The sequence below is a fragment of the Symsagittifera roscoffensis genome, chromosome 5, assembly GCF_963678635.1.
Source record: "Symsagittifera roscoffensis chromosome 5, txSymRosc1.1, whole genome shotgun sequence".
Lineage (NCBI taxonomy): Eukaryota > Metazoa > Xenacoelomorpha > Acoela > Convolutidae > Symsagittifera > Symsagittifera roscoffensis.
Window position 1 is genome coordinate 59,511,071 of NC_087066.1, and position 15,381 is coordinate 59,526,451.

General features: G+C 32.8%; 2 protein-coding genes across 3 annotated transcripts in view; one reads left to right on the plus strand and one right to left on the minus strand.

Moving 5' to 3' along the window:
* The window catches only part of LOC134845494 (guanine nucleotide-binding protein subunit beta-1-like), a 492,858-nt gene that overhangs the window by 153,498 nt on the left and 323,979 nt on the right, over positions 1-15,381 (plus strand). The window lies entirely within an intron of this gene.
* Positions 1-15,381, minus strand: part of LOC134845890 (F-box only protein 6-like) — a 136,243-nt gene that overhangs the window by 7,826 nt on the left and 113,036 nt on the right. Inside the window, exons 4-6 of the mRNA XM_063863011.1 lie at positions 9,870-9,986; positions 2,150-2,273; positions 1,209-1,344 (exon numbers count right to left, since the gene is read on the minus strand). Coding sequence (XP_063719081.1) covers positions 1,209-1,344; positions 2,150-2,273; positions 9,870-9,986 — 377 coding nt within the window. The remainder of the gene's footprint in view (positions 1-1,208; positions 1,345-2,149; positions 2,274-9,869; positions 9,987-15,381) is intronic.

Genomic DNA, 15,381 nt, shown 5'->3' on the forward strand with positions numbered 1-15,381 from the left:
GTGAGATAAAAAAAACCATTGTGGTTACTGAAACAGAAAAAACAAGCCCAAAGATCAATTGCTACAGCAGTTCAGAATTTTTACATAAAGAAGCTCAGAATTTTTACCCAACGGAAAATTTTCAAAATACGGAAACGTAACGAAAAGTTATTTCAGATGAAAAATATACTTTTTGGGTTCAGAACATTAAAAAAAATGTTTTGCTTGTTTCAATTTGACAGGAAAAAATCACACCGATCTCAAATCTTCTATCACCTTCTTCAAAATTCGAAAGTACGAAAAAAAAAATGAAAAAAAAAAACAACTAAACCATTTAAATCAATCAAGATACAGTGCTGATTTAAATTAACCGGACAAAACGAACTAAATTTGAAATTTAAAACGCGTTTTTCTCAAATTGGGTTGAGTTTAAGGGAAAACTCATGAAGACAAAACTTGCTTAAAATTTTAGAATTAATATGGTGTAATTTGTTTTGCGAAATTCGGGTCCAAAATTTTACCCCAAAAATGGGTCATTTTGGCTTTTCTTAATCAAAAATTACGCCGAAAATACCCAGTCGCTCACAGACATAATTATATCAAAGTGAGCTTCTTACGTAGCCCAACAAAAACTTTAAGAAGGATATATTCTCCAAAACATTGTATAAGTTAACTTACTTTTGTTTGATAGACAAAAAAGGTCGTTTTTACTATATAAAAAACCAACTTTTTATTTAAAAACAATTTTTAAACGGTTTGCAAATTTTTTTTTTGAGAATATACACTTCTTAAAATTTGCTGGGCTACGTAAGAAGCTCACTTTGATATAATTTTGTCTGTGATCGACTGGGTATTTTCGGCGTAATTTTTGACCAACTACGAAAAATCAAAATGACCCATTTTTAGGGTAAAAAATTGGGGGCCGGAATTTGGCAAAGCAAATTAGACCATAATAATTCTGATAAAATTTTAAGCTAGTTTCGTCTTCATGAGTTTTCACTTAAACTCAACCCAATTTGAGAAAAACGGGCTTTAAATTTCAAGTTTAACGCGTTTTGTCCGGTTAATTTAAATCAGCACTGTATAACAGGATGCGAACTGATGTCGCTGAATGATAGTTGGAGTTTTTTAATCAGGCATCTCAGCAGACGGAAAATCAAACAACCTTAACAAGGATGATTCATTAACGTACAAAATTGTTTGTTGTTAAGAAACTAGACCTATCTTACCTTGTGCCATACACGACGTTCCATTCCATTTGCAGTGCTCCAATCAACACGCGGCGATCGAATTTCACTTCCATCCTTACTTGTCATTATCAGCTGAAGGTAGCATTCGGATCCACAGTCATGACGAGCTGATACCCTTCAAAATAAACACTTACACAGAGGCGAAGCGGATGTTCTCATCATTTGCCATACAACGCAAGCATAGCATTGCAAACTAGCTAAGAGAGACGAAAACAACTTGCGAGAGACGAAAACAACTGGGTCGAAAAAAAATGAAGAAAAATTCTACTTCAGAATAACAAACGTTAAAATAAAATACCAGCATCAAACACGCTTTTACGTTTTTATCGAGTGGCCACTAAGCCGAAAATAAGGAATTAGACGACCGTTGAGTCGAAAACAGAAAAAAAAACGCCAGAAGTTATTGTCGTCATAAAAGGTTGACTAAGCCGATACAACATAAACCGAAACCATGCAGGCCGAATGAAACTTTCAAGTAAAAAAACAACAAAAGAAGATAAGCAAAACCAGGGCCAGAGTTAGTAATTTTTAAACTACAGGTCAAAATCAACAAAAGTTGCAATTACGAGGAAAAATGCTTATAGCAAAATAAATAAAAACCTGCGATATGTCAACAAAATTTTTTAAGAAAAATTTTGTTTCTGTCATACAAAATTTTGTAAGACAGGTTGTTTACGGGAAAAAGTCTAGTTTTGATTGCAAGACACTCTCTCTCTCTCTCTCTCTCGCAAGTCTTATAGCCAATAGAAAAAAAATAAGAGTTAATTAATTCACTAAAAGTGACATGGATATTTTTCTGCAATGAAAAAAGCGAAGATCGAAATAACCAATTCCTTGAGATATATCACATCGGTGCAACCAATTTAACTTTACAGGGTGGCTTAATACAAAGCTGGACTGAATAATAAAAATCAACCTACCATTGTGAGAATCGTATTCTGGGCTCCAGCAACTTCAAAACTTCTCGTTTCATTTTGGATATTTTCACAGTTTGACTTCGAACCGAAAGCATGAAAGATGTCACGAAACACTGCTGATAGGGACCTGAAACGAACAACCCGATGAAATTTAATTAAACAAAAATTCAACGATGAAATATCCTTTTGAAGAGGTCAAGAATTGTCCAAGAACAAACAGGAAAAAAAACAACTTTTCATATTTCAAAAATCTGACTGAGAATAGAATTCAAGGGCACCAAACAAGACAAATTCGATTCTGTGTGAAATCTGCAATAAACGCTCATACTTAAAATCAGCTAAAATTTCTACAGTGTACATCAATTTTGCATATTGAATTGAGGGCATGTTGCTTTTAAGAAAGTCAGACTTTTCATCCATCGATTTTTGTGCAACTAAAACCTTTCTAAAAAACACAACACAAAAAATAAAATGGAAGGTAGTTGAGCGTCGATTTATTTGCTCGCTAATGATAGACTGTAAACATTTTGTGTCCTTCACTACAAGAAAAAGCTGCTCCGCTTCACTTGCCTTATTGATATCTATCAATATAAAACTTCTGATATGATCAATATAATACTTCTTTCTAAAAAACACAACACAAAAAATAAAATGGAAGGTAGTTGAGCGTCGATTTATTTGCTCGCTAATGATATACTGTAAACATTTTGTGTCTTTCACTCCAAGAAAAAGCTGCTCCGCTTCACTTGCCTTATTGATATCTATCAATATAAAACTTCTGATATGATCAATATAATACTTCTTTCTAAAAAACACAACACAAAAAATAAAATGGAAGGTAGTTGAGCGTCGATTTATTTGCTCGCTAATGATAGACTGTAAACATTTTGTGTCCTTCACTACAAGAAAAAGCTGCTTCGCTTCACTTGCCTTATTGATATCTATCAATATAAAACTTCTGATATGATCAATATAATACTTCTTTCTAAAAAACACAACACAAAAAATAAAATGGAAGGTAGTTGAGCGTCGATTTATTTGCTCGCTAATGTTAGACTGTAAACATTTTGTGTCCTTCACTACAAGAAAAAGCTGCTCCGCTTCACTTGCCTTATTGATATCTATCAATATAAAACTTCTGATATGATCAATATAATACTTCTTTCTAAAAAACACAACACAAAAAATAAAATGGAAGGTAGTTGAGCGTCGATTTATTTGCTCGCTAATGATAGACTGTAAACATTTTGTGTCCTTCACTACAAGAAAAAGCTGCTCCGCTTCACTTGCCTTATTGATATCTATCAATATAAAACTTCTGATATGATCAATATAATACTTCTTTCTAAAAAACACAACACAAAAAATAAAATGGAAGGTAGTTGAGCGTCGATTTATTTGCTCGCTAATGATAGACTGTAAACATTTTGTGTCTTTCACTCCAAGAAAAAGCTGCTCCGCTTCACTTGCCTTATTGATATCTATCAATATAAAACTTCTGATATGATCAACATAATACTTCTTTCTAAAAAACACAACACAAAAAATAAAATGGAAGGTAGTTGAGCGTCGATTTATTTGCTCGCTAATGATAGACTGTAAACATTTTGTGTCTTTCACTCCAAGAAAAAGCTGCTCCGCTTCACTTGCCTTATTGATATCTATCAATATAAAACTTCTGATATGATCAATATAATACTTCTTTCTAAAAAACACAACACAAAAAATAAAATGGAAGGTAGTTGAGCGTCGATTTATTTGCTCGCTAATGATAGACTGTAAACATTTTGTGTCCTTCACTACAAGAAAAAGCTGCTCCGCTTCACTTGCCTTATTGATATCTATCAATATAAAACTTCTGATATGATCAATATAATACTTCTTTCTAAAAAAAACACAACACAAAAAATAAAATGGAAGGTAGTTGAGCGTCGATTTATTTGCTCGCTAATGATAGACTGTAAACATTTTGTGTCCTTCACTACAAGAAAAAGCTGCTCCGCTTCACTTGCCTTATTGATATCTATCAATATAAAACTTCTGATATGATCAATATAATACTTCTTTCTAAAAAACACAACACAAAAAATAAAATGGAAGGTAGTTGAGCGTCGATTTATTTGCTCGCTAATGATAGACTGTAAACATTTTGTGTCCTTCACTACAAGAAAAAGCTGCTCCGCTTCACTTGCCTTATTGATATCTATCAATATAAAACTTCTGATATGATCATCATAATACTTCTTTCTAAAAAACACAACACAAAAAATAAAATGGAAGGTAGTTGAGCGTCGATTTATTTGCTCGCTAATGATAGACTGTAAACATTTTGTGTCTTTCACTCCAAGAAAAAGCTGCTCCGCTTCACTTGCCTTATTGATATCTATCAATATAAAACTTCTGATATGATCAACATAATACTTCTTTCTAAAAAACACAACACAAAAAATAAAATGGAAGGTAGTTGAGCGTCGATTTATTTGCTCGCTAATGATAGACTGTAAACATTTTGTGTCTTTCACTCCAAGAAAAAGCTGCTCCGCTTCACTTGCCTTATTGATATCTATCAATATAAAACTTCTGATATGATCAATATAATACTTCTTTCTAAAAAACACAACACAAAAAATAAAATGGAAGGTAGTTGAGCGTCGATTTATTTGCTCGCTAATGATAGACTGTAAACATTTTGTGTCCTTCACTACAAGAAAAAGCTGCTCCGCTTCACTTGCCTTATTGATATCTATGAATATAAAACTTCTGATATGATCAATATAATACTTCTTTCTAAAAAAACACAACACAAAAAATAAAATGGAAGGTAGTTGAGCGTCGATTTATTTGCTCGCTAATGATAGACTGTAAACATTTTGTGTCCTTCACTACAAGAAAAAGCTGCTCCGCTTCACTTGCCTTATTGATATCTATCAATATAAAACTTCTGATATGATCAATATAAAACTTCTTTCTAAAAAACACAACACAAAAAATAAAATGGAAGGTAGTTGAGCGTCGATTTATTTGCTCGCTAATGATAGACTGTAAACATTTTGTGTCTTTCACTCCAAGAAAAAGCTGCTCCGCTTCACTTGCCTTATTGATATCTATCAATATAAAACTTCTGATATGATCAATATAATACTTCTTTCTAAAAAACACAACACAAAAAATAAAATGGAAGGTAGTTGAGCGTCGATTTATTTGCTCGCTAATGATAGACTGTAAACATTTTGTGTCCTTCACTACAAGAAAAAGCTGCTCCGCTTCACTTGCCTTATTGATATCTATCAATATAAAACTTCTGATATGATCAATATAATACTTCTTTCTAAAAAACACAACACAATAAATAAAATGGAAGGTAGTTGAGCGTCGATTTATTTGCTCGCTAATGATAGACTGTAAACATTTTGTGTCCTTCACTACAAGAAAAAGCTGCTCCGCTTCACTTGCCTTATTGATATCTATCAATATAAAACTTCTGATATGATCAATATGATACTTCTTTCTAAAAAACACAACACAAAAAATAAAATGGAAGGTAGTTGAGCGTCGATTTATTTGCTCGCTAATGATAGACTGTAAACATTTTGTGTCTTTCACTCCAAGAAAAAGCTGCTCGGCTTCACTTGCCTTATTGATATCTATCAATATAAAACTTCTGATATGATCAATATAATACTTCTTTCTAAAAAACACAACACAAAAAATAAAATGGAAGGTAGTTGAGCGTCGATTTATTTGCTCGCTAATGATAGACTGTAAACATTTTGTGTCTTTCACTCCAAGAAAAAGCTGCTCCGCTTCACTTGCCTTATTGATATCTATCAATATAAAACTTCTGATATGATCAATATAATACTTCTTTCTAAAAAACACAACACAAAAAATAAAATGGAAGGTAGTTGAGCGTCGATTTATTTGCTCGCTAATGATAGACTGTAAACATTTTGTGTCCTTCACTACAAGAAAAAGCTGCTCCGCTTCACTTGCCTTATTGATATCTATCAATATAAAACTTCTGATATGATCAATATAATACTTCTTTCTAAAAAACACAACACAAAAAATAAAATGGAAGGTAGTTGAGCGTCGATTTATTTGCTCGCTAATGATAGACTGTAAACATTTTGTGTCCTTCACTACAAGAAAAAGCTGCTCCGCTTCACTTGCCTTATTGATATCTATCAATATAAAACTTCTGATATGATCAATATAATACTTCTTTCTAAAAAACACAACACAAAAAATAAAATGGAAGGTAGTTGAGCGTCGATTTATTTGCTCGCTAATGATAGACTGTAAACATTTTGTGTCTTTCACTCCAAGAAAAAGCTGCTCCGCTTCACTTGCCTTATTGATATCTATCAATATAAAACTTCTGATATGATCAATATAACACTTCTTTCTAAAAAACACAACACAAAAAATAAAATGGAAGGTAGTTGAGCGTCGATTTATTTGCTCGCTAATGATAGACTGTAAACATTTTGTGTCCTTCACTACAAGAAAAAGCTGCTCCGCTTCACTTGCCTTATTGATATCTATCAATATAAAACTTCTGATATGATCAATATAATACTTCTTTCTAAAAAACACAACACAAAAAATAAAATGGAAGGTAGTTGAGCGTCGATTTATTTGCTCGCTAATGATAGACTGTAAACATTTTGTGTCCTTCACTACAAGAAAAAGCTGCTCCGCTTCACTTGCCTTATTGATATCTATCAATATAAAACTTCTGATATGATCAATATAATACTTCTTTCTAAAAAACACAACACAAAAAATAAAATGGAAGGTAGTTAAGCGTCGATTTATTTGCTCGCTAATGATAGACTGTAAACATTTTCACTCCAAGAAAAAGCTGCTCCGCTTCACTTGCCTTATTGATATGACCAATATACCACTTCTGAGCTTCACTTTAGATACCAGTTCTATAAAGATTACTTCAAGAAACTGGCCACAGGAAGGAAATATCGACAACCCCTCAGACCAATTTAGCTTCTGCCAGTTTTGGTAAAATTTCTGAGTGGTTAGTTTTCCGACGAGCTCAACGATATTTGACAAAATCAAGATATTCACATACACTCAGTTCGGTTTCAGATCAACACATTTGACACTACCATCAAACTTACTTAGAGAAAGTTTTTTTTCTGCTGAATTTTTGGAATTTGTTTCTGATAATGGTTTCTAGGTAAAGGGTAGAACGCGCTAACAGAAAAACATGCAAATTTTTGATAAAAGCTGGACCGGATAGAATGAAGAGGTGTATGATTAACTTGGCCTAAGAGTTGAATCTAAGAGGTAGAACATGATATTATTTAACGCTTAATGAGACAGCTAAAAACGGCCCGTGCTGGACTAATGGTGTTCTCCCAAACGATGCCGATTTAATTGGTTAACTTATACAAATAACTAGATGTAGCTTCGGAACAGATTGCTTTGAGCAGAATCTGAAGCAAATTAGACGAAAAACAGAATGCTGAATAATTAGAGCTGTATGTTGTTCGCAATACAGCACAGTTTTGTAAAAATGAGACTTATGACAATAGAGAAAGTGTTTGGTGGCGTCCCTCATGCTTGAAGGACCGAATGCTTGAAATTAATTTTAGCTTACTTTCAGCCAATCAGAATTTAGTATTCAAAATCTCAAAGTAAATCGCGAAAATCTCAAAGTAAGAAAATAAATCCAGGCCATTAGTGTTAATATTGACCGATTAGATAATAAGCAGATGAGTTTTCAAGAATGAAAAATTCTTATGATTTGGCTTCATTAATTTTGATGATTATCTGAGTTGTTTTGGGGTTGTAACCAGCAATTTGTAATATTTTTGATTTTTTTTCCACTGATTTAATACATTTTCTGTTAATATTGACTTCGGTTTTGTGAGAAAGGCATTTAGCCAATAGAAATGCTTAGCAATTTTGATTGGTTGAAATTTTTCAAGCATTCGGTCCTTCAAGCATGAGAACCCTCCCCAAAGTGTTTGAATGATCAATCGATTACCACACGATGTCGACTAGAAGAGAGAAAAACAATTTTTATAGCGTTATATGAAGTCTCATTATTAACAACAATGCGCGATATTCTTTAGTATACCTCTTGAATCAATATGAAAAACTCGTCCTTAAGAACGCTCGTTGGTGAAAAAAAAAACAAGATTGTTCTTACACCATGGCGCCTGAATGTTCCGAATGCCCTTTAACTGATCTCGAATAAATTTTGCTAGATGAAATATTGACGAACAAAGAATTTTGGGATTAAACAACACCAGTCGTTAAGTATTATAAGTTGAGGCATATATGGAAAAATACGAAAAGTTAGCTTGCCTCAATTAAATTTTGTAACAATTTTGTATTACGTCACAATTCACGATGCATAAATGATTGGCCTTACATTTTCAGCATCAAATTATTTAACAAACAGTTTAGAAAGACTTGTTTTAGAACGACCGCAGAATGAAGATGCATATAGTGGTGGGAGCGCGCGCCCGTTTGGGATCACTAAGATCCAGGGATCGATCCCCACAAAGTGTCAAGCGAACAACTTAGACAGATTCGTTTCAAAACGAACGCAGAGTCAGGTTTAATTTAGTGGTGAGCGCGCCCCTACTAGGATTATGAAGATCCAGGGATTGATGCCCTCACTCAGCAAATCTTCATTTGAAACTTCCCGGGTTGACCAAAACTTCTAATCATACAATTTCCATTTATGAAAAACTTCGTCATACAATTCCATACGTACAGAACATTGTATGAAATCTCTATGATAAAGATTTTTCCATAAATGAATATTGTATGATAGGTGTTTTTCCATAAACCAAAAATTTTGATTTTTTCTTTCAAAATTTAGTTTCTGAAAAGTTTTTGGTTGAGTTTGCAACCGAACACAAGTGACAAAGACCTTGGTTACTCAAAACACCAAAGGTTGGACGGTCTTGCATTTACAATGCATAGCAAACGACCTGAATTGGGATGTTTTTCACGATTGATATAACAAAAGTAACGAACTTTTATTTTTTGGCAAAATTTTTTAATGATGATTATTTCAAATTTTTGAATTTTCAAGTTATCAGACATTGATCAAAGCTTACATTTACACCCCATACAAAAGAAATAGGAATTTTCAGCGTTTTCGAAAAAAAAATTGAAGTGAAAAGAAAATAAAAGCCAATTTTATCGTATCCAGGACTACGTTATGCACACAAAATATTAAATTTTGCATGCAAAAAAAAAAATTCGAAAAATGTTTGTTTGGGTACGAAATTCGATTTGCGGTTGAAAAAAAAACAAAAAATTTTTGGGCCAAATTTTCAAAATTACTTGAAACATTTTTTGTGTCGCCATCAAAAAAATGCCAGTCATACAATTCCCATATATGGGAATTGTATGATAAGCATTTTTTTCAAAAAAACGAGGACCTCAGTTTTTTATCACCAGACTGTTTTATAAGAATCAAACATCCACAGAAATAATTTTATACCAGTTTTCAACCATTTTTAGAAATTGTATGAAAATTGTATGACAAGCATTTTTCCATACACTTGATGTATGGAATTGTACTATTTTCGGTGTATGGAGGTCAACCCGGGTTGATCTGAATATAAAAAACCAGCCAAGCATATATATTCCTCACTTTATTCGAAATATGGAACAATGAAAAAGATTTCAAAGTATACCACAAGTCGTATGAAACGCGCAAAAAGTAAACTCTACTCACTGGCCTCTGGAGGAACAGGTTCGGCTCCAATAGGTTCTTCTTCCACAATGAATATAGTATCCGTATTGAGGTATCGACGTTGACCGCTCCCTTTCTCCTCCCAATGACTCTTCCCCTCTGATTCCATGCAAATACAGAAGTCATTTAAATCACACACAAAAAATTAAAACTTGGAACTTAAAAAACGAGGTTTCCCAAATAGGATTAGGCTCAAAACAAGGGTATGACCTTAATTGCTCAAATTCTTACCAGAATTAACGAAGTCTTTTTCAGCGAAACTCGGATCCCGAATCCACCTTAAAATCATTGGTTCATTTTTAAGTTGATTAGTTAGATGTACGATCATGAAAAAAAAACAAACAATGGAACCTGATCTAAACTACATTTTATGATTGGATAAATTAGATATTTTACCACTGTAAAGTATTTGATATTAACCAATCATGATCCATCTAACTAACAACCCACTTATTTGTAAGTGCTGAAATTACTTGTAATTTCAGCACCAGAGAGATTTGAATTTAACTTAGAAATTAGTTGCCTCTCCAAGAGAACTTCAGCAGCCGCAATAAACCAGTATACCCTAGATCTATTGAGCCTAGCAGAGACTAGTTAAACAACCTGAGACTAGATAGTATAAGAGTAAGATTAGGATCGGTATTAGACTAAGAAGTTGCACGAATCTATCCGGCCGAAAATAAGATAGCGTGACGAGCAGACGGTGTACCCTATCCGAAATTACTCTATGAGTTAACCACGTCGGTCATAACTCATCTGGTGCGACCATAAGTCTCGAACAAGACCTTAATAGCTTAGAATTAACCAAAAATAGATTAGAATTTAGACAAAACATTTTTAAAATGTTATACGACGATAATTTAATCGAAATGTCTCTACGACTCAATAGATCAGAGCCAATATTCCGAACGATAACAGAACTACCCGGAATTGCAAGAAGACCTCGAACCAGAGACGACATACGACAAAGTAGAAACTTACCAAATAGATATATGATAGTACGGCAAAAGCCAACACAAACTTTTATATTTAGAATTTTATTAGCAATGAATTTAGATTTTCAATTACAAACATAAAATCTTGAAGTCAATCTTCATGATCATTTCAGGCGCTAAACAAAATTATTAATATACAATAACGATTGATAAAAAGATCTCAGATCGTTTTCCTAAAATTCTGCAGTATTATATAAAACATGTTTGGAAAATATTTATTGAAAATCAAAACAAAAATTAGTAGCATGACAATAAATTGTTAGTAATCATAAAAATCATCTGTAGTCCCAGCTTCATCACCTAAACATAACAGCAATCATAAGCTCACTTAACATCAAAAACTAAAATTTTGAACAATTTAAACCATTTTAAACTTAAAATATAATTTTAAAATCAGATCATCAAGGCGTATCCTTGGATCTACATTAAATTTTTCTATTTCATTAAATTTAAAACTTGATCATCAAGGCCTATCCTTGGATCAAAAAGAACAATTTAGTTCTCCCCCACCCACTTAGCTAGTGTCTAACGACCTCAAACGTCGATTCACTATCCAACCCTTTCAAAAAACCCAAGACTAATAGAAATTTTTGAACAACACTAATCATTCAAATTAGGATAAACAGTGAAGAACTTCGGTTATTCATCCTTCACTTGAACCCTCCTCTTACCAGACCCAGGATAAATCTTAGACTTAGTAAGTTTAAAATAGTATCTAACGAACTACTCGCGTTTTAATTATACCTGAACCTTGTGGATCGATTTACTATTCTCCAACCCTTGAACACAATCTTTACCCCTAAGTAAGATTAAGTAAGTTAACACCTTAGCTTATATTAGCCACGAGAAAGTAAAAAATCATTCTTCGGAATCGATATACTTTTCTCTCCAACCCTGAACAAATAGACCCAGGTTAAGCTAACCAAAAAATCGTAAGGACTAACAATTTAAGAAAATAGAAATCATCTAACAACTTTTTGCATCCGTCATCCTAAACCTTATGTCATTTAAAAATCTAGGAAAAAAACAAACAATCGTTTTACACAACTGTGAAATAGATAACAAAAAATACGACCTTGTAATCACACCTCATACACAAACAGTTGGATATATTAGAACAAAACGACAAACACTAAAAAGGAAAATAATAAACAAACAAAGACAAATAACACGAAAAAGATTTTCCAAAAATAGAAACGCATTTTCAGAATCAGAAGCCAGCAATCTAGACGAACTTTATAAATTAAAAGAATCTATAGATAAAAATTGCGCCATTCACGATCAATTATATTTTTCCGACTCAGAAACAACTTCAAATTCATCAAAAAGAAGAAAAAGAAGAATAAAAAAGCAATATAAACACAAACCAGTACATTTATATAATTGGAATCAACCAATTAGACATATCGATAATTACCTATTAACAGTCATTAAACGAAAAAATGAGCCAAACACACACCCCAAGTGAAGATAGTCCAGATGATGACGATATCTACCCCTTCCTCGTAGATGCACCCAATGATAGAGGGCAGCATATACTTTGCAAGAATTTACTCCTAAATTTATTTGAACCCGGAATCAGCCCATGTAAAGCAGAGTTCCCAGATGTAAAGATCAAAAGACAAATTATTGATCACTATCTGAAAGATATATGTAATTTGACACAACAATACGGAATCTACACCATAGAATTCAGCTCACCAAACCCGAATCACCGCAAATATGTAATTCAAACAGACGATCTTGACTTAGAATTTTCAAAAGTATTCTTAGAATTTATAAAAAGCATACAATATCATAACTCACAAAGAGCAAACTCCATATTCACTAATGAAGTTTTTGCCATAATATATAGTTATATCTCAATATTAGAAAACGAAATTCCAATCCCAAGTGTCTCACCGACAGAGACATCTAAACATATAAGGGTAAGACATGAAATCACACTATTTTCAACTTTCCTACATATAATTAAAGAAAATTTCACTAAAGATGATGTTTCACAACATACAAAACATGACTTACAAAAAAATTTGGCATGGTTTATAATAGATTATTTCACACATAATATAGATTTAATTTCACAAGCAAGAAAAAATTTCAGACCTCAAAATTCAAACGATGATACCGCCATCACAGAACAATCAGACTACGTTTGGGACCCCGAATGGTCTCATTATGCATTTATAAATATCCCACAGTCAATTGCAAGTCAAGCAATAAGTACAATATCTTATACAAGAGATTATGTAAGAGTAGTACCATTAACCATTGATGCAACACCATTAAACTACAATACATTTCTACCTGATACGCGAAATAACAGCTTAAACTCGACCGTCATACACAATGAAAACCTTAATGGAACTAGGAATCTCACTCAGCAAGATATTCAGACACCATCACACTTCATAAATGAAGAAATTGTACAAACAACAACAACTACGCAACAAAGTATTTCACCAATACGTCCAAATTTAACAACACCAAGAAATACAAACACTTCACTAGCACAGGTAACCTTACAATCAACCGTTAAACCTTCGGTTGCTCCAAAAGATTCACAAATGGATTATCAAACATATAGACCCATGACAATACCGTCAAAAACACGCAGAACGTTCACAAGAAACAATTTTGCGGAACACAATTATAATTATACACATTCATCAAAAACAAACTATCCCCCACGAAAAAATAATAATAATCAGATAAGATCTCGCTATTGGGATAATCCAATGGCAACAACCAACTCAGTAAATTTTCAAACTAATTCACATCCTCCACAGGATCGTAGTGAAAATTACCCATTCTTTCAACAGAATAAAAATAAAAAACAACCACCTCATCAAACGGATTACCTATCCTCTGATGATGATTATTTACAACCAGATATATTTGCACCATATACTCAAGAATATCGTGGACAAGGAGTGCAAAAACCATATACATTTCATAGGATTTTTTCCCCACATCAAATAGATACACAAAATCAACAACCAATACAAATGCAAAACCCAATTAATACACAATCTTTTCAACCAATTCAGCCACAAAACCCAATGATTACACATTCGTATCAACCAACACAAATGCAAAATGAAATACCACTTCCATATTACCTTCAACAACACGAAATAACAAAAAATCAACTTTCGAATTTTTCACAAATGCCAAATGCAGCAGAATCATTACAAATGACAATGAATCCATACCTTATGGGTGGATCATCAATAACATCAAACAAACCATTAATGGTATTCACAGGAACAGACCCTGAATATTCTGTAGAAGATTATTTAAATGCAGTAACAGCAAATTTAATTTTAAATATAGGACCTGAACCAATTAATACGCCACTACATCAAAACTGGATACATCGACGCACAGCGTTGATACAGACAACCTTAGACGGCGCAGCCCAAAAATGGTTTTCAGTATTGCCTATAGAAATAAAATCAAACTGGAAAAGATTTACACAAGAATTTTCAAAAATGTTTGACTCCGAGAGGAACAAACAACAACAAAGAGTTTTATGTAATGAAATTCGCAGATTACCAAATGAAACCATCAAACAATTAGCAGTACGTATCGAAACACTAGTTCGAAAAGCATATTCATTAAATACACAGAACTATAAAAACACAAAAATGACAGAAATCTTAATGATGACCTTAACACCTCAATTAAGGAAAATAGCAATAAAAAAGAGAGCATCCCATCCCTCCTCAATTCGAGAGCCCGATTTAGATTTTCGAAAACTAGTAGACAAACTAGAGCAAGCGGAAATCACAATGAAACTTGAAGAAACAGAAAATCTGAAGTTACAATATGTTAATCGAATTGAAACAAATACCACAAATATCAACAACATACAGGAATCAGAAACAGACCTCGTTGAAAAAATCACTGAAATACTCAATATTTATGAAAAGCACCCAAACTTTAAAGGCAAACCATCTTTCAAAAAATGGTGTAATTATTGCCGACGATACGGACATAGTATTTCTGAATGTAGACAAAAACAACAGGACAATCAAAACAAACCTCAAAAATATAAAGAACCAAATAAATCATTCTATCAATACATGAAGAAAGATCAAAATCTACCAAACAAAAATGTATACAGCAACAACAGTTCAGGAAAACCACTTCCGAACAATACCAATTACACGAGAACCCAATCACCATATAACTCAAGTTATAGAGGAAGATCACCAGAACGAAGAAATACACAAAATTCGTCACAAAATCATTACAATAGACCAAATAGTCGAAATTCGAATACAACACAATTTGTTTCTAGGTCTAATTCCCAATCAAGACATAATTACTATCCAAACAATCAATCACGAAACTCATCATACAATAGAAATAGAAATTACTCCAATAATCGAAATAGAAGTTATTCAAACAACCGAAACCAGAATTACCCGAACAATCGATCAAGGAACAACTCATATAATAGATCAAACTATAACAGACCAAACAATAATTAT